At 44.9% G+C, this 17,917-nt stretch overlaps 1 protein-coding gene across 6 annotated transcripts in view; it reads left to right on the forward strand.

Annotated features, from left to right (window-relative positions):
* Window positions 1-292: 292 nt before the first annotated feature.
* VPS8 (VPS8 subunit of CORVET complex) overlaps window positions 293-17,917 on the forward strand; it is a 167,635-nt gene continuing 150,010 nt past the window's right edge. For all 6 annotated transcript variants that reach the window (XM_059730747.1, XM_059730749.1, XM_059730752.1 and 3 more), the window contains exons 1-7: window positions 293-366; window positions 6,039-6,299; window positions 9,015-9,083; window positions 10,564-10,694; window positions 12,169-12,262; window positions 14,388-14,420; window positions 16,278-16,332. In XM_059730747.1, the coding sequence (XP_059586730.1) occupies window positions 6,126-6,299; window positions 9,015-9,083; window positions 10,564-10,694; window positions 12,169-12,262; window positions 14,388-14,420; window positions 16,278-16,332 (556 nt within the window). In that variant the 5' untranslated portion in view covers window positions 293-366; window positions 6,039-6,125. The remainder of the gene's footprint in view (window positions 367-6,038; window positions 6,300-9,014; window positions 9,084-10,563; window positions 10,695-12,168; window positions 12,263-14,387; window positions 14,421-16,277; window positions 16,333-17,917) is intronic.

Consider the following 17,917-nt stretch of genomic DNA (forward strand, 5'->3'; position numbering starts at 1 on the left):
AGCTGTGCCCCTGCTCTCCCTCTGGCTCTGCTCCGGGGCAGGGAGCAGAAAGAAGAGCAGCAGCGCGGTCCCTGCTCTGGGCCAGCGCTCAGCAGTCAGGCTCCCCGCAGGTGCGGCTCACCCGGCCCGGCCTTTGCCCCCTGCCCAGTTACTCCGCGGTAAGGGAAGAGCGAGGTGAGTGGCTCGGCCGGCGCCTCCCCCGCGCCAGGGGGCGCTCGTTCGGGCTCCCGGCACTGCACAGCCCGGCCCGGGCGCTGCGCGCGGCCCCTTTAAGAGCCGGCCGGGCAGCGAGGCTGCGCCGAGGGAGGGCGGAAGTCGGCGTGGGTTTGTCCTGGCCCCGGCCCCGGCCCCGGCCCCGGCCCGGCGGTGAGTCCGCGCAGCCCCTGCGCCCTGCCCCGACCGTGACCTGGGGGTGCCCTCCCGCTCATCAATTCGCGCGCGCGCGCGTGTGTGTGTGCGTGCCTTTCTCTGTGTGCATGAATGCACCTGTGTGTGCATATCTGTGCATGTATCTGTGTGTGTGCGCAGACCTGTGTGCGCATGCATGTATATCTGTGAGTGTGCATCTGTGTGTGGGGGTGTATCTCTGTGCACTTGCATACGTGTGTGTACCTGTGAGCATGTGTTTGTGTTATTTGCATATATGTGTATCTGCCTGTGCACACCAGTGTGCGGGCGTGTGTGCAAGAGCTGCCACTGGCGAGCTCAGAGCCCAGGTGTGCCTGGCCCGGGCTGCCGTGGTGCGGGTGCTCGGCTGTGGAGGACAGTCAGGAGCAGCTGCCGGGCCTCGTGTCCCCAAGGGATGCAGGTTCTGTCTGGGTGAGCTGAGGACGTGTCTGCCTTCAGCCCGGCTCTTCCTCCTGTGTGACACGATGAAGTATCACTCTGCGGATGGCACCAGGCAGTTACTGTGCTGCCAACCAGGCTAGCATGATGGACGGAAGATGGGCTGGGAAGGTGTATTCGTTTGGGCTAGAGCAGTGCCGTGGCTTCTGTAGTTGACCAGTGTGGGAAAGAAAAGACTAAACCACGCTGAGATTGACAGCAGGCTTTGCTCCTCTGCCCCCCACCCCCGCAGCTGCACGGCACTTGTTACAGCACTGCACAGCAACGCTGGCGTTAACCTGCTGCTGTCGGGGCTCTGCGGTTTGAGGGCCCTGAGCATGAGTCTTGCTCTGAGTAGCCTCTTCTGGGGCCTGCTCCTGGTGCTTCTCACTTAGCCCTGTTGTAAAGCAGGAATAGTGCTCTTTGCCTTTGGACTGAATGTACCAAGTAAGTATCCGTGTTGTACAGCGGCAGGGAGCAGATGCTGAAAGGGAGGCGAACAGGGTCTGACTCTCTTCTTTTGCATGCAGCCCCCAGCATTGAAGGTCCAGGAAGTTTTGGTTCAGCGGCTGTGCCGCTCACTCCCGTGCTCAATAGCTACTGGGGCCCCTTTCCTCCAAGAACGTGTCCAGTCCCTTCTTGAATCTGGCTAAACTCTCAGCTTCCACCCTGTCTGGTGGCCACAAGTCCTATGCTTTAATGATGCAAAGGGTGAAAAAGAACTTCCTTGTGTTTGTTTTCACCTTGCTACCCACTCTTTTCATGTTGTGAACCCTTGTTCTTGTATGGTGAGAGAGAGTAAATGATAAATCCCTACTGATTTGCTCTTCACTATTTAGTATTTTGTAAATGCTCATCACATTCCCCCTCAAGTATCTCTTTTCTAACCTGAACAGGCCTGGCTTCTTTAGTCTCTCCTCATCTGGAAGCCCCTCCATGTCATCTTTGCTGCCCTGGTCTGGACCTTCTCTAGTCCTTCTATCTACTTTTTGAGGGCTGGGGACCAGAACTAGGCACAATGCTGAACATGTGGATGCACCGTGGATTTATTACGTGTTATCATTCTGGTTTGTTCACAATTCTCTTAATCATTGCTAACTTTTTTTTTGCCTTCTTGGTGGCTGCTGAGCCCTGAGCTGATGTTTTTAGTGCACTGTCTGCACTGACTCCCAGATCTCTTTCCTGTGTGGTAACCGTGAATGTAGAGCCCATCAGAGTGTAGGTAGAGTTTGGGGTTTTTTTGCCCATGTGCGTCACTTGACCCTTATCTACACTAAATTTCATCTGCCATTTAGTTGCCCATTTGCTCAATCATGCCCGATCCTTTGGTAGTTCCTCACCATCCACCTTGGTCTTTACCACTTTGAATAATTTTGTCATTTGCAAATTTGGCTTCCTCACTACTCATCCCCTTTTCCAGATCATTTATAAATATGTTAAACAGCCCTAGACCCAACACACATCCTAGCAGGACCCCACTGTTTACTTCTTTCCATCCTGAAAATTGACCTTTTATCCTCACTCTTTGCTTTCTGACTTGCGGCCAATTTTTAATCCATGAGTGCACATTCCCTGTGATCCTGTGACTTCCTAAATTAGTCTCTGATGGAGGACCTTGTCAAAGGCTTTTTTGGAAGTCCAGATGTGCTCTGTCAGCTGGATCACCCTGATCCACCTGCTTATTAACACCCTCAGAGAACTCTCATAGGTTGGTGGGGCACAATTTCCCATTGACAAAGTCATGTTGATTCCTCCCCAGAAAGTCATGTTCATCCATGTGCTGAAATAGTCTTTTTTTTCAGTCTTGTTTCTACCAGTTCTCCAGGAATAGAAGGTAAGACTCACCACCCTGTAGTTCCCTGCATCTCCTCTAGAGCCATTTTTAAATATGGGAGTCACATTGGCAGTCCTCTAGTACGAAAGCTGTTTTTAGCGGTAGTTTTTGTCCTACAGTTAAGTGGTCAGCAATTTCCCATCTGAGCTCATTCAGGACCTTAGGGTGAATGCCCTCAGGTCCTGGTGATTTGCTACTGTTTAGTTAATCAGTTTTCTCTACAGCCTCATCTACTGAAACCACCCTGTGGGTCAGCTCCACTGGATTGTCCTTAGGGAGGAGTGGATCTGGTGACAGAATTTCCCTAACATCTTCCATTGTGAAGACAGATGCAAAGAATGCATTTAGTTTCTCAGTGATGGTCCTGTCAATCTTTAACATGCTTTATATACACCCTGATCATCCAAAGGCCCAACTGAGCTCCTGGCAGGTCTTCAGCTTATAATGTAATTAAAGGAATTTTTAGTATCTTTTGTCTCTCTGGCAAGTCTGTCCTCAAATTCCCTCTTAGCTTGTCTTATTTCACTTTTACCTTTGCTTTGCTAGCATTTGTGCTTTTTTTTTTTTTATTTTCTTCGTTACGATTTGGCTTTCACTTCTTAAAAGAAGCCTTTTTTTCTTTTTTGCTTATTGCCTCTGCAACTCTGCCATGAAACCATGCTGGTTTGCTTTTGGTGTGCTTTCCAATTTTTTATTTTTGGTATGCATTTGCTCTGTGCCTCCTGCAATTCTCTCACTTCTTTAGGGGCCCCTTTTAACTTCCATCTAACTAGCTTCCTCATTTTGGTGTAGTTTCCCATTTTAAAGTTAAAGGCTACAGTGGTAGATTTTTCTTGTCTCCCCTCCTACATGGGTGTCAAATCAAGTTGCATTGTGGTCACTGTTGCCCAGTGGTTTAGTAACACAAACCCTTTGCACTAAAGGTGTTCCTCTGGTAGGTTCCAGGACTAGCTGCTCCAGGAATCTCTCTTATAATGTCCAGAAATGTGGTCTCTACATCCTGACCTGATGTCAGATTGGCCCATTCTATTTGTGGGATACTTGAAGTCCCTCATTATTACTGTGTTTTCTGCTGTGGCAGTCTCTCTCAACCCCCTTAACATTTCTAGCTCACTGCTGCTACCCTGGTCTGGGGGTCGATGGTATATTGAAGGAGCTAGGCTTATTTAGTTTAGAGGAAAGAAGACTGAGGGGGTGGGGTGCAGATTTAATAGCAGCCTTCAACTACCTGAAAGGAGCTGGACTGTTTCCAGTGTTGGCAGATGAGCAAACAAGGAGCAATGGGCTCAGGTTGCAGGAAGGGAAGTTTAGGTTGGATATTAGGAAAAACTTCCTCATTAGGAGGATGGTGAAGCACTAGAAGACATTACCAAGAGAGGCTGTGGAATTTCCATCCTTGGAGGTTTTTAAGACCCAGCTAGACAAAGCCTTGGCTAGGATGATCTAGCTGGGGCTGGTCCTGCTTTGAGCAGGGATTGGACTAGATGTCACCTCCAGAGGTCCCTTTCAGCCCTCATTTTCTATGATTCTATAGACATATTTTTTCTGTTATAACCTGGGATTTCTATGCACAAGGATTCTATTGCACCTGTCTTAAGAGTTGAAAAATCTGACCTATTTGATTTGATGTAGTCTGATGTAGAGTGCCACTCCCCCACCAGTGCAACCTGCTCTATCATTCCTGGATAATTTGTGTCCTGGTATTACAACATCCCATTAATTTTCGTCATTCCACCATGTTTTAGAGAGACTTATTATGTCAAGAGCATTATTTATAGCTAAGCATTCAAGGTCCCCCGCCTTTGATCTTAAACTTCTAGCATTAATATAAAAGCAGGTGTACTTCTTATTGTTGCCTGGTTCATTACTTCCATGTGACCTTTTACTCATTAAAGGTATTTGCTTGCACTTATCTTCACCCTGTTTCTTATCCTCATTTTTTTTTTTTTTATAGCTTTATCCCATAGGTTGTGCCGATCTGAACTGTGCCATTCCACGCATGCTGGCTTTTTCCCTCCCTCTGTTTTTAGTTTAAAAGCTGCTCTGCCACTCTTTTAATGTTATGTGTCAGCCTTCTGGTACCATTTTGACTTGAGTGGAGACTGTCCCTTCTGTGTGGGCTCCCCCAGTTCCTAATAAACCTAAACCCTTCCTCCTTACACCAGCGTTTCAGCCATGTGTGGAGACTGGCTCTGCCTGTCTACCTGACCCTGTGTGTGGCACGGGAAGCATTTCTGATAAAGTTGCCATAGAAGTCCTGGACTTCAACCTTTTACCTAGCAGCCTAAATTTAGCTTTGAGGACCTCCCTGCTACTCTTACCCACATCACATGACCACCAGCTCCTCCCAGCAGTCTCGTGAGGTCAGCTGCCTTTGCACCCAGCAGTCAAGTCACCCTGTTGTCTGCTCTGTCATCACAAACCCAGCTATCTATGTGCCTAATAATCAAATCTCCTACTACCACCACCTGCCTGCTTCTCTCCTGTGGGGTTCCCACCCTTGGAGGAGTGTGCTCAGTGCAGGAAGGTGCTGTAACATTAGCTGGAAGGTGGGTCTCATCTAAAGGATAGTTTTGCTTGTTCCCAGCTTGATGTCCTTCATCCCTGAGGCTCTCATTCTTCTCAGCAGCACGGGAGATGCTACAGTGGAGGTGGAACTGTTCTACAAAGTCCTTGAAAGTTTCATCTATGAATCTCTCTGCCTTCCATAGCTGCTTCTGTTCTGCCACTCTAACCCTGAGAGAATGTACTTGCTTTCTGTGAGTCAGGAGTTCCTTGCACTGGGTGCAAAGTGTGTGTGCGCATTGTAGCCAAAGAAACAAGGGAAAGCTCAGAGTTGGCATCATCCCTGGGGCCTTGGATGGCTGGCGTGGGCCTCCTAGATGCATCTTTTGTGTGTGGAGGGGCCTTGCCCTTCTCCAGTCCTTGATTTCAGGCTCCTTCCCATTGGCTTCACCAGTGCTGGGGTAGGAAGTAGCAGGGAGATGTTTCCAGGCACATGACAGGGCTGAGGGAGGCGTTTCACTCCGCTCAGGCTGTGCCTTCACCAGCCATCCTGTGACCGTGATATGGGGGCCTTGGCTGAGCCAGGACCCCGCTTGGAGCTGTTTTTAATGGTTTGCATTTCCGTAAGTCCACAGAGAAATTAGCAGAAGCTTTTATTTTCTAGGGAATGCAGCAGTCCCTTTGAGAATGAAGAAGAGGGGCTTGTTTCTGTAGAAGAAACCTCCTGATGGGCATTCAGTTTTGGCTACAGGATGGGCTGAAAGTGGTGTGAAATATACAGTTGAGTGCATGCATGTATGTGCATGTGTGTCTGTCTGTTGGTTTTGCACACTATTGAAGCTTTCTCTTCAACGTGTATCTTCTCTTTGAAAAGAATGCAGATTTTAGCTGCCAGGACCTAAAGTAGAAGCTTAAGAGAAGGAGCCATAGCACTTTGACTTACTCACTGGATTTGTTGGAAATGGAAAAGATGGCAGATGAATTGAAGACAGAGACTGAAAACCTCAATCCAGAACAGAGCATGTCTTCCACAGGACTGGAAGATGACCTTGGCAAGCTCTTGGGTCAGGAGACACTTCTCCCAAAGTTGGGCAGTATTGATCTGGAAAGAGAACTAGATGCCAAAAGTGAGCTGGTAAGACTCAGATGTGAATTTTCTAGCTCTGGGACAAGCTGGGCTGTCCAGCAATAAATCCCTTTTGATTTTTAAAAGGGAAGCTTCATGAAACGTGGGGGAAGGGGAAGATGTTTCAAGTCAAATGCGTGATTGTCTTTTATGTTTGATTTTTGCTTTTCATTTGCTGGGTGGCCAGCTTCATTTAAGGGTTGCTCTTTGAAGTGACGAGGCTGTTTTCAAACCATGCCACTTCACAGCTTTCTCACTGAGTTGTGGTAAATACCATTCCTTGCTCTTGTGTTAGTTCTGCGGTGCTAACTGGCTCTGATTCATAATACTGCTTTAAAGGTCTGGTACCTCGGAGCCCTTTCCAGGGAGCAGCCTCAATGCACTAGCAAACAGGGTGTGAAGCAGGAACTTCGTTAGTCATGTTGCTGAGCAGGTTACCAAGGGCACTCCACTGTGAAACTTCCTTATTTCAGCCTCCAAAAGGAACTTGATTTGGGGACTGGAGGCACATCTGCTCAGCTGTTCTTGGTCAGAGGCCTGCCCATGCCCCTTTCTCCCTGGAGATGGTCTTGTAGCATGGGCCCTCTAGACAGCAGCAGGGGTAGCTCCTTCATCTCTCCCCTACCACTTTTTAGAACAAAACCTGTCCCACTCTACACAAATCCGCTAAGACTTGACTGCTTTGTGTTGTCAGGAGCTTGCTGTAAAATCGGCGCCTTCCTAACAGATTTTGAACTCTGTGTGAGTTCAGAATCTGCTCTGGTGGCATCTTTCACAGAAATCTGCATCTCTTGGAAAGACAGCTGGCGTTTAGTGTGGTTTGTTAACTACACTTTCCCTGCAGGGCCAAATTCTGCCCTTGGCTATACCTGCGACATCCTGCTGCTGTGCTGCTTTGCACAGAAGTAACTAAAAGCAGCATTTGGCCCATAGAGTCTATTACTGAAAGGGCTATGCAAACAGAGGAGAACCCAGCATGCCTCCCCAAGACGTCAGTGTGTCTGTTCTTTTTAGTACTAGCTAATAGAAAACAGTGTTTCGTATGGCCTCACCAAGAAGCAACCAGTGAGGTTCCTAGCATCTCTTCAATGAAGAGATACAACCCTACTCATTGAAAGCCTGCACTGGGAGTTTAAATTCCTGAGGACTAGTGACTTTCAGATTGAAAATGGAAACATTTTGAGAGAGATGGCACAATTGCCATGGGTTTTCAGTGGCAGAGTTGAGCCAACAAACAAGTCCAGCTTGGGCCAGAAGCACTCGTTTCAACTCAGAGTTTTACTTCAGAGTCCTGCAGTTTTGTCAGCTTGGCACCTCGCATTGCTGTTTCTTCAGTCTCTTGTAGTTCGGGAAGTCTTGGAGAACTGGGATGTGCTGGGATCCAATGGGTGAGTGCAGAAGGTACTAAACATGATGTCAGGGGTCAAGGTTCTATTCCTGGCTGTGCTGTTCACTGGTTTAGTGACTTTGCAAGTCTCTCCATTTCTTTCTGCCTCAGTTTTCTCATCTGTAAAGAGGGGGGAGAAGTATGGATGACACTGCTTGTCAAATGTGAAGTATTCTGGCTGTTTAGCGTAGCTAACTTTAACAGCAGTGCTTCTCCTTTAACTTTTAAATGCATCTTTAAGAGCTTACAAATTGGAAGGATAGTTGAGTGCCAAAGCTGCTGCTTGGATTGGATCACCAAAACATTAAGAGAAACTTGAGCACCGGGGTAAGAACTGGCTAACTGAAGGTTGTTGAATTCGGTAAGCAGACAAAACTAAACGTGTGTGATAAATGGGCCAACTTCAAGTAAAATTTGCCTTAAAGCATATTACATCCACTGCCGCTCCCAGGAGTACTTATTTACTTAAAAGATTATGAAGAGAGAAGAGTCTCACTTCAGTCTAGTTTGTCTATTTGTTAAGTTTTATGGGGGCTCAGCTTCATTGTTCCCTGCCGCCCCCCCCCCCCCCAAACTGACAAGCAACATGATAGCTGAAAGGCTTATCACAAAATCACTAAAGAGGGTTGATTAAATGCCTAGATTACAAATAAAAATCAGCACCTTTTATACAGTATGGCCTGTATCTGCATCTGTTGCTTAGGTCTGACGATGGGGCAGCTGTGTTCATGGCATACTGCTATTTTTCTGTAGAGACTTTTCAGAGTAGACCTGCACACTAACCATAGTGATTACCAGCCTGCCAGCTATAGCAAAGTCTTATTTGAGTAGCAATGGTCTGAAATGGAAGCATCTTAAATTTTCTTCTTCTGCCTAAAGTTTTTGGGTTTTTTTTTAATTCTACAACACTAAAGGTCTGCTTTTATTTTTAATATTTAAGGGAGATAAAATGCACCAATTGTACAGTTTTGGATCAGTCCAGTGTGACAATGACTTGCCAGACTGTGTTTTTAATTTTAATTACATTAGCAGCATGAGACCTGTTCATCTTCCTGTTCTTGGTTTTGTATAGGCAATAATACCATCTGAATCACTATATCTAGCAGGGCATCAGAACAACCTTCATCATTTTTGCGACATTGAAATCACTAACTTTTTGCTTTCAGCCTGACACTTGTTAGGGAGCATAACTTGAAAGAAAGCACTTGAAAGAAGAGAAATCTCCTGTGCATCTTGGATGGAGAGTGGGGTATAACTGAAACTTTTATACAGAGGATTGTGAAAATCTATTTGGGATTAAAAACCTGAACAGTCTCCTCCTTCTCTTCTTTGTTTAGATTGATGATAAAGAGTTCAATATTCCTCAGGTGGATACCCCACCGACGCTGGAAAGCATATTGAATGAGGTGGGTAGGTATTTAAGAGTAAAGAAAGCCCCTGAGTCATGCACAGTAGTGTTTCGGAGCATGTGACTATTATACAGTTGTGCATTGTAAATTAACATTCATGCAGAAAACATGGGATGTTCCTTTTTCAATATTTAAAGAGGCATGTGGCAAAATGTGTGCAGACCATATAGTAATTATACTGCTAAACAGCCTGATATTTAAATTGTGCCTCCCAGTAGTGTTGTATTTTATTTGTATGATATGTGTTTTTATCACTTTTTATTTTTAGAAGACCTCAAAAATAAGTTCATCATTAGGTCTGCAGATATACACATAGCCATAGAACATTATAAGTAGGGAGGTGGATGTTGCAGATGAGTTAATACAGTCAGTGACAATACTGAATCACTTGGCATGCATGGGGGATACTCTGACATTTCAGGTGGAGGGGAGCTCGAAAGTGCACTTAAAATGTTCGCAGCCTCAGCTGTTCGCAGCCACATCTGCTCACTCTTCTGACAAAATAAGTTACTATATTTACTGCATTAAGTTCACTGGAGCCAAAACTTTTCTGCCAGGGAAAATAGGATTCCACTCCAGCACATGCACCATTCTCAGCATCACTGATGAGCTCTGTCACTGTTTTATGCTCGCTTCCAGGTTGCTGATTAAAACTACAGAGGCATCAGGCCTAGGACAGGTTGTCTTTGTCATCTGCTTCCTAAACTCTGTCAGTTTGCTAGTCCTAATCCCATTTAATGTGGGCTTTATTGACAGGGTTCACCAAAGCAAGCAACAGAGAAGGGCAACAAGGATGATGAGTGATATGAAGGGGCTTCCATTTGAGGAGAGACTAAAGAGGCCTGGCCTGTTCAGTTTAGAAGAGAGATACTTGCAGGGGGAACATAAGGTTTTTACAAAATACTAAATGGTGTAGAGAGTCAATAGGGATTTATTATTTACTGTCTCTTGCCATACAAGAATGAGGGGTTACAACATGAAATTAGTAGGCGGTAAGTTTAAAACAAACACAAGGAAGTTTTGGGTTTTTTTATACGGGATGTCATTAAAAGCATTGGACTCATTGCCACCAGATGCAGTGGAAGCTTACAGTGTAGCCAGATTCAGAAAGGGATTGGATACATTCTTGGAGGAAGCGTCACCAGTAGCCATTAAGCCTGAGAGTTACTGATACAGCCTCTGAATCAACTTCCTACATGTTATATGCTGCAGGCTGCAAGTGGGAGAGGAACAGTGGCAAAAGCCCTGGTCAAACCTGGTTCACTCTCCCTTTCAACATCCACTCTGCTGCTGTGTGATGCAGGAGGGTGGGCAAAATGGACCTATGATCTGACCCAGTAAAATACAATTCTTATGTTTTTATGCTGACTGGTTCACCAGAATACCTTGCTAGACCAAGTCACGTGCCTGGTAGTCTGAGAGATGGGTTTGATCTGTCACACTTAGCAAACTTGTGCTGTTTTAAATTGTTTTTCAGACTGATGATGAAGAAGAGACTTTTGTGCTGGAGGATCCCTCGCTTTTGAACATCGATAATATCGACACACACTCTTACGACACGTCTTCAGTGGCGAGCTCTGACAGTGGAGACCGGGCACACATGAAAAGGTAGCTGTTCCTGTCAGCAAGACTTCCCTTTCCTTCCTTTGAGATTTAAGAGAGTGTGTGTCCTGATGGTGGGCAGCAGAGACACATTTTTTGCAGCCCCCCATACTGCTGCATTTTCCAGCTGGGCACTCCAACCTGCTCTGCCTCGTCGGCGTTCCGATTTGATCCAGTGGGGACAACTGGATGGTGACAGAATTGCATATTAGAAGTGTTTGAAGCACCTGCTGATCCAGTGGGCCGCAACGGCTTGGAAGTACAGCCCAGAGTCTGTGTGTGAAAAGCTTCCTATGTAGCTCCCTGGTCCTGGAACTGTTTTTGTGCTCAGATTTTCAGTATATGTTGCACGGCAATAATAGGGAAAGTTTATTGGAATTGGGCTTGTGTTGGTGGACAGGGAAGGAGCCTGACTGGAAATAATGCTTCTTTCTTACCTGGCTGGTGTGAATCTCACCTTGAGAAGGAGAGTAGTCTGATCTATCAGGGTCCCACACAAAAGCAAACCCTACAGCCAGTGCTAGAGAGGGATGCTGCAGAGGATACAGATAAAATAGGATTTGGTGGAATGAAACTGTTCCTGGTGGATCCGGCAGAAAAAAAAAAGGCTTCGGTTTGTTTGAGGGGTCAGTGGACATTGCTCTGGGCTGTGAAAACCTTTGCAAAACTATGCACCAGAATTTAGACTGTCATGATTTATTTTAAAAAAGGTCTTTACAACCTGCCAAATGTGTTTCTCCAAGCAGCCTGCCACAGTATTTTTGAAATCATGTAAATGGCTTCTGCTCTTCTTAACGATGGCTTAGAGGGTAATGCTGTTACTTATTTCCCCACTGTCTGTTTTTCTAGAATTGCCCCACAATTTTAGCACATCTAGTCCTGCAATTCCAGTCCATTCTCACATGCTGTAAGTTCCACCTGCCTTTGACAACTTTCTCAATGTGCTGGTGTTGGGTAGCGTATCAAACATTTTCAACTTGGGGAAGCATAGAAGGATCTGAATCCAGAGCCCCGTAATACAAGGCAGTGTTCCAATTAGCTTTCATGATTAAAAACATAAACATAAAATTTAATTTAAAAAAATAGAATGGTGTCATTGAATTGAATTCACATAAAGCTGTCGTGGTTTTTTTAGTTTCTTTAGGGGAGTGCCAGAGAAACAAAGTCTTGCTTCAGGCTTTATGCTCAGCTAACTGCTATTAACTTAGACATATTAGACAATAACATCAACTGACAGTAAAGAGCTTGGCTAAATGGAAACGTAACTTTAAGCTTTTACGTGTACGTGTTCTTCTAAATGCTTGCCTGAGTCTCAGATTCCAAACCTCACTCTGAATTGTGTGCAATGCACCACTGGGGCAGTGTATGGTGAATGAAACCATTGCAGCCTCGGGGATTTTTTCCTGTACATCTAGGTGTGGGAATTTTATTCTCCCACAGTATTTGTATTTTATTTTATTTTATTAATTATTTTCTTTAGAAAGAAAAGGCTCCCTGATTCTTTTTCTCTCCATGGATCTGTCATACGACTTTCACTTCTGAAAGGAATTTCTGCCCAAATAGTTTCTGCTGCGGTAAGTATCCCTGCCCTACCTCCCCCCAGCCCCACTTTTACTCCATAAGTATTGAATTTGTTACTGTGAACAGGAATGGGTGTATAAATTACTTTTTCTAACATATGCTGCAAGAGTTCTGGTTATGCGAGGTGGTAGTTATGCTAAGCTATGGTTCTACAAAGGATTTTGGGAGTAGCAGGCTTCACTGAGCTCTGAGTGACCTGATAACAGAGACGGTGAGCAAAAAAACACTGATTCAAGAAGAATAGGAAAAATAATAGTAGCTGAAGAACTTGAGTTGTATAAGGTAAGAACTTGCTGGTAAAGTAGGGATAATAAGAGGTGAGCTGCAGGTCACAGAATCACAGAAAATGGGAGTTGGAAGGGACCTTAGGAAGTCGCATCTAGTCCAACCCCTGCTCAAAGCAGGATCATCCCCAGCTCAGTAGGGGGTGAGCTGCAGGGTTCTGCACTTGGCAAGGAGGCAAATAAAAAAGGGACATCTAGACAGATAGGGAAGAACAGGCATAGCATGTGGGGGCATCTTGGCCATCAGTAAGCTGCTGCAAAACTTGCCATCTCTAGGGAAGTGTGGGATGCAGGCACCATGTCATTACTATTAGTTCTGGGCAGTTTAGTTGAGCGGGACTGTGTGCTACACAGACCAGCTTGCATGCTGTCTTAAGAGATCTCTGAGCTTGTGCCACCGAACACAAATTGAGAGTCGTTCTTCCTGTATTGCACCCAGGCTCTAGGAGGCTGGTTGCAGGCAGTGGCCTCAGAGTTCATGGAGCAGCTTGAGATCACTAAGAGAGGGTGGAGGCTGGGTGGGAAAACTCTTGGACCCATGCCTTAGAACAACATATACCATACCCCTGAATATAACATGCACCCTGATTTTTACAGACAGCTTACTGGGGGTGGGGGTGAGGGGAGGGAATATTCTACCTTGCAGGACAGGTGAGTAACAGATCCAGCGTGCTGAATCAGGAGCTGTGCCCCAGCTCTGACCCCATGTGCTGGCTCCAGAGCCACATCCAGGTTGCACCCAGTATCCTCAGAGCTGTGTATCTGGTCTGCCCACACATGCTGACCCCAGGGTCACATGTGCTGGTTTGAACTCAGCAGCCTGGGTCTGGCTGCAGACCAGCCCTATGTGTTGGCCTGACCCAGTGTATGGTGGGAAACTCCTTTTGATACTTCCTTCCTACTAGACATTGGGTTGTTGAGGACTAGTCATAGAGTGTGATGATCCAACCAGTTACATATGCACTTGACAGTACTTTCATCTAGTCTGTATTTCCCACGAGAAACCATGATTTTTCTCTCAAAGTAAAGATGGTCACTCCAGGAGAAAAATAACTCGGGAACAATTAGGGTTAAATCACTCCCAGAAGAAACCAATGTCTTATGTTCTCATCTGAGAGAAGCCATTATTCAATCCTCCAGCATCCCAGGGTGCTTTGCTCCCTCCCACCCACCTGAGCTCCACTCAGGTCCAGAAATTTGGTTGGGGGTGGGGGTAGCAGTGGCAGTGTTAGTTGCCATGATTCCCAGAACTGAGGCAGTTAACCTTGCCACCGTTCTACTTCCTCCCCTCAGCCATATTTTTGAACCTGTGGAGATCCCTTTTTCCTCACTTGCAATGTGCATCCCAGTTTTTGCCTGCTGGTTTTAGGGAAAATGTACAGGTTATGTGCAAGAAGATATGGTAGTAAATAGTCACTATTTGCTATGGGGAAGAGGCTCATGTATGAGGTTTGATGTGGTCTGTTTTGTCCCATGTGGCTTTTTACCTCTGTGATCTATACCTATAAGCTTAACCTATGGTGCATTGGGTCAGTATGGAGGGCTCCTGGCTGAAGGGAAGTGATGTGGACGCCACATCTTGATAAGTTCTTTGGTGAAACAAGGGAGCCTGTACTTCAGTCCCTGGGTCTTGAATAATTATTCAGGAATGCCTTAACCATTTAAGATGGATGAAAGGGGGAGCTCCCCTCGGGATGGTATTGATAGTCAGGTAAGAGGGCTTAAAGAATCAGGCTTGCATTTGAAAGCATGAGATGGGTGGAGGGGAGAAGTTGTGAGCTGTTGAATCTTGCCTCATTTTACTTTATTAATAATGGCTCATTTGTCATTTTAGGACAAAGTGGATGCTGGCTTGCCTACTGCCATAGTAAGTACTCCAAGAGTTTTAAACTGCAGTGTAGTAAATCTCCCTCTTATTACCTCTCTCGCTTTAAACTTAGTTCAGCCCTCTTGCATGTTAGTGCAATGTGGAAACCAGAATCACAGCACTTTCACTTCTCATCCTGCTCCCTGGAGGTGGAACATCTTCACACTTCAGATTCCCAAACATGCAGGGCAGGAGAATGAGCAGCATGGGAAACCTGCTTTCTGGAGGAGTTTTGCCCTTGCTCCTCACCCATGCTGTTGTTACAAGGTCAGCCTGGCCCTCCCATCTGTGCTGTTTGCCTTTCTCAAGTCATGAAGGAGGTTCCACACTTAGGCACTAACCTTATGTTCTTTCCCCATTGTAAGTGAAGCGACTGCTCAGTAACGTCCATGTCAAATTTCTCATTATTTTGTTTCAGTTTAAGTATTAATATACAGTATCCACACAGATATCACAGGCTGCCCTGAAGGCAGTTCAATATTGTGACATAAAATAGCAACCATAAAGCTGGTGTAATCAGCACTAGCCTACCTCAACTTTCATCTGCTAAAAGATCATTATTAAAACTAATGTTGAAGTGGATATTATAATTGTTATGGTCTAGGAAATGCATGAGAGGCAAGAGTTTTTGAAAGTGATATCTCACAAAAACTCCTGCATCTCACATTATTAAAACTGAAATGTAAGCCCTCAGTTTAGGAAACCAAGCTATAGCTGAAGAACAAAGAAACTCAATTCAGGGCAGGCAGTATTTGGCCTGCTTAGTTTCTTTGTAAAATCTTTGACTAAAAGCATAATGTTTCATGAGGTTGGGGCAAACCAAGGTAAACTTGGTTAGCACATACTGTACATAACTACAGTGGACAAGGATAAGGGGCAGTTTCTTTAAGGGAGAAAAAGCACCCTTAGGAATAGTATTTACAGAAAAAAACAGAAAATTTACCTCATTTATGGATACATGCATTTGTCCCAAGCTATCTCTGTACCCTGCCACTCAAAATGTAATTTTGTTTAAAACCCCTTATTATTCCTGCTCCTTTTCATCAAACTCCAGGTGCATCTTTCCAGCACTAGAATCATAGAAAATGAGGGTTGGAAGGGACCCCAGAAGGTCACGTTTAGTCCAACCTTCTGCTCCCAAGCAGGACCATCCCCAACTAGATCATTCTAGCCAGGGCTTTGTCGAGACACTGTCTTCTTGCTTTTTACCTAGAAATTATTAATAGCAAGGTCAGATTCTGTATAAAGCATCTGTGCATTTTGTGGCATAGACTTTTTGGGAACAGAATGATGGCCCAACTTGGGAAAGCTTAGAGCGCTTTCATGTTCCTCTCAGTGAGGTTGATGGGAGCTTCTGTAATGGTTGCTATGAACTGGATTGAGCTCTCAGTGGGAATATGAGAATCACTGAACGCATACTCAACACTACAAGGTTTGGGATCCTCACATGGTTAGGAAAAGCAGGGGATGCACTCAAATACCAGGCTAAAAGGGTAGGATCAGACCCACAAAGAGGGAATCTGCTGTGTGACATTTTCATCCTCCTTATGGTCTCTGAGTGCATTGAACTTCAAATGGCTGGAGAAAATGTAGGACTGTGAACCATGACAGTCCTTCACATCTAAAATTTTACTGTATTAGAGTAGCAGTTTGGGGATGGGTGGGTGATTTCCTATCATGTATAGCTGTTTTTTGTCTACAGGAAGTAGGGTCTGTAGCTTTCAAAAATGACATTCCCTCTGCTGCTGATCTTTGGCCATCATGATAAAGATGCTGAAAAGGCTTATATGGTGGATTTCTGACAGCTTGGCATTTTTAAATGTGAACGCTTTTATTTTTCCTTGTGTTTTTTTTCAGGCAGCATCAAATCTGATTGCTGTGGGGACTTCTCATGGGTTGGCATTAATTTTCGGTAAGTTAGAAATACCCTTTTGTGCCTCTTCAATGAAATTCAGAAAGGATTTTTTAATTCAGAAGAGGTTTAAAACACTGGTTTTATCAGATCTTGTTTATAGTTGAAAGATGACTTCCTTTCAGAAAAGAAATCCTGAAAAATAACATCAAACATGACAAAACGGTTGGAAATACTGAGATATCGTGGAAATACTAATTAGTGCAGATATCCATGAGACTATTTGACTACCTTTTTTCTTTTCCATTTTATAACAAGTTCTCATAAGTTGATGGGGGCTTACTTAACAAAGCTCCATAGGCATTTGGAACGGTTCTCATCTGGCTGTTATACCACTACTGTGAATGTAAATTCCTCTGCTTATCTTATGGTGCTGTTATTCTAATGGAAATGAGTTTGGTAAATCCATGTGATCTACGATGGATTCTTGCAGTTTTTTTAAACAGTGTGTTCCTTGGTATTGGATGGAACCTTGTTTTGAATGTTGGAGAGCATATTTAAATGTTAAGATTGTGAGACTTGGTTTATTCTTATTTATTCGACCCTCAAGGGGAAGAGTATGTTTTCTATTAAATATTTTCTGGGGTGGAGATAAAATTCAAGTTGCACAAGAATTAGCTCCTACTCCACACTTCGTTGACTTGGACTGTAGGAAAAGCCATTGATAGAATGCCTCAAGGCAAACTACTGTTAAACTGGAGAAGATGGGGTTTAATATACAAGACTTGGTGGGTGGACGAGGAACAGGATAAAGGGGAGATAACAAGTGTTGATCAGAGAAGCACTGGACTGGGTGGAAGTTGCTAGTGGCATTCCTCAAAGACCAGTCTTGTTTAATTAGTTTCATAAGACCCTTTAGCCCAAATCGGTAGTGCAGTTAAGGTGGGTTGACTGGAGCAGCAGCGGCAGCTATGGGTACTGACGTGGCGGGTGTAGAAAATAACATCTACACTTACTTCTGACTGGCCATGCTACCAACCTCCAGGAGCTGTTGCTGCCCCATTGTTGCTGCTGCCCCAGATGCTGAGCTTCCTGGTTACGCCTAGGACCATGTGGATAAAACTTAATGATGGCACAAAGTTAGGAGGTATAGTCAATACAGAGGAGGATTGCAATATAGTACAGGAGGCACTGGATGACCTTGACACTGGAGTAATAAGAATGGGATGAAATTCAAAATGCAAGACCAGGTAGCTTGAAAGCTAATCAGAAATTTCTGCTATAAATTGGGAGGTCATTACTTGGAAGTAACTTGGGTGAGGGAAGACTTCAGATGTCTTAGTTAATCACAGGATGACCAATGTGATCCAGCTATGGAAAAGGATGTTGCGATCCTAATATCTCCTAAGAGAGGTATTTACAGCAGAAATAGAGAAGTATTACTGGTGCTATATGAGGTCTTGGTATAAGACCTTATGTACAGAATATTTTCAACATAGCAGGAATGATACAAGAAAGATAGATTGAAACTCAGAGTTGCAGAGAAGAACTACTAGGCTCCTTGGGGGAAATGGGTTCTTGGGTAACTAGACCACAGGACAGGGCACCAGCTGGGTTCTCATCCTTGCTGTCCTGCTTGCTGGCC

The sequence above is a fragment of the Alligator mississippiensis genome, chromosome 7, assembly GCF_030867095.1.
Source record: "Alligator mississippiensis isolate rAllMis1 chromosome 7, rAllMis1, whole genome shotgun sequence".
Lineage (NCBI taxonomy): Eukaryota > Metazoa > Chordata > Crocodylia > Alligatoridae > Alligator > Alligator mississippiensis.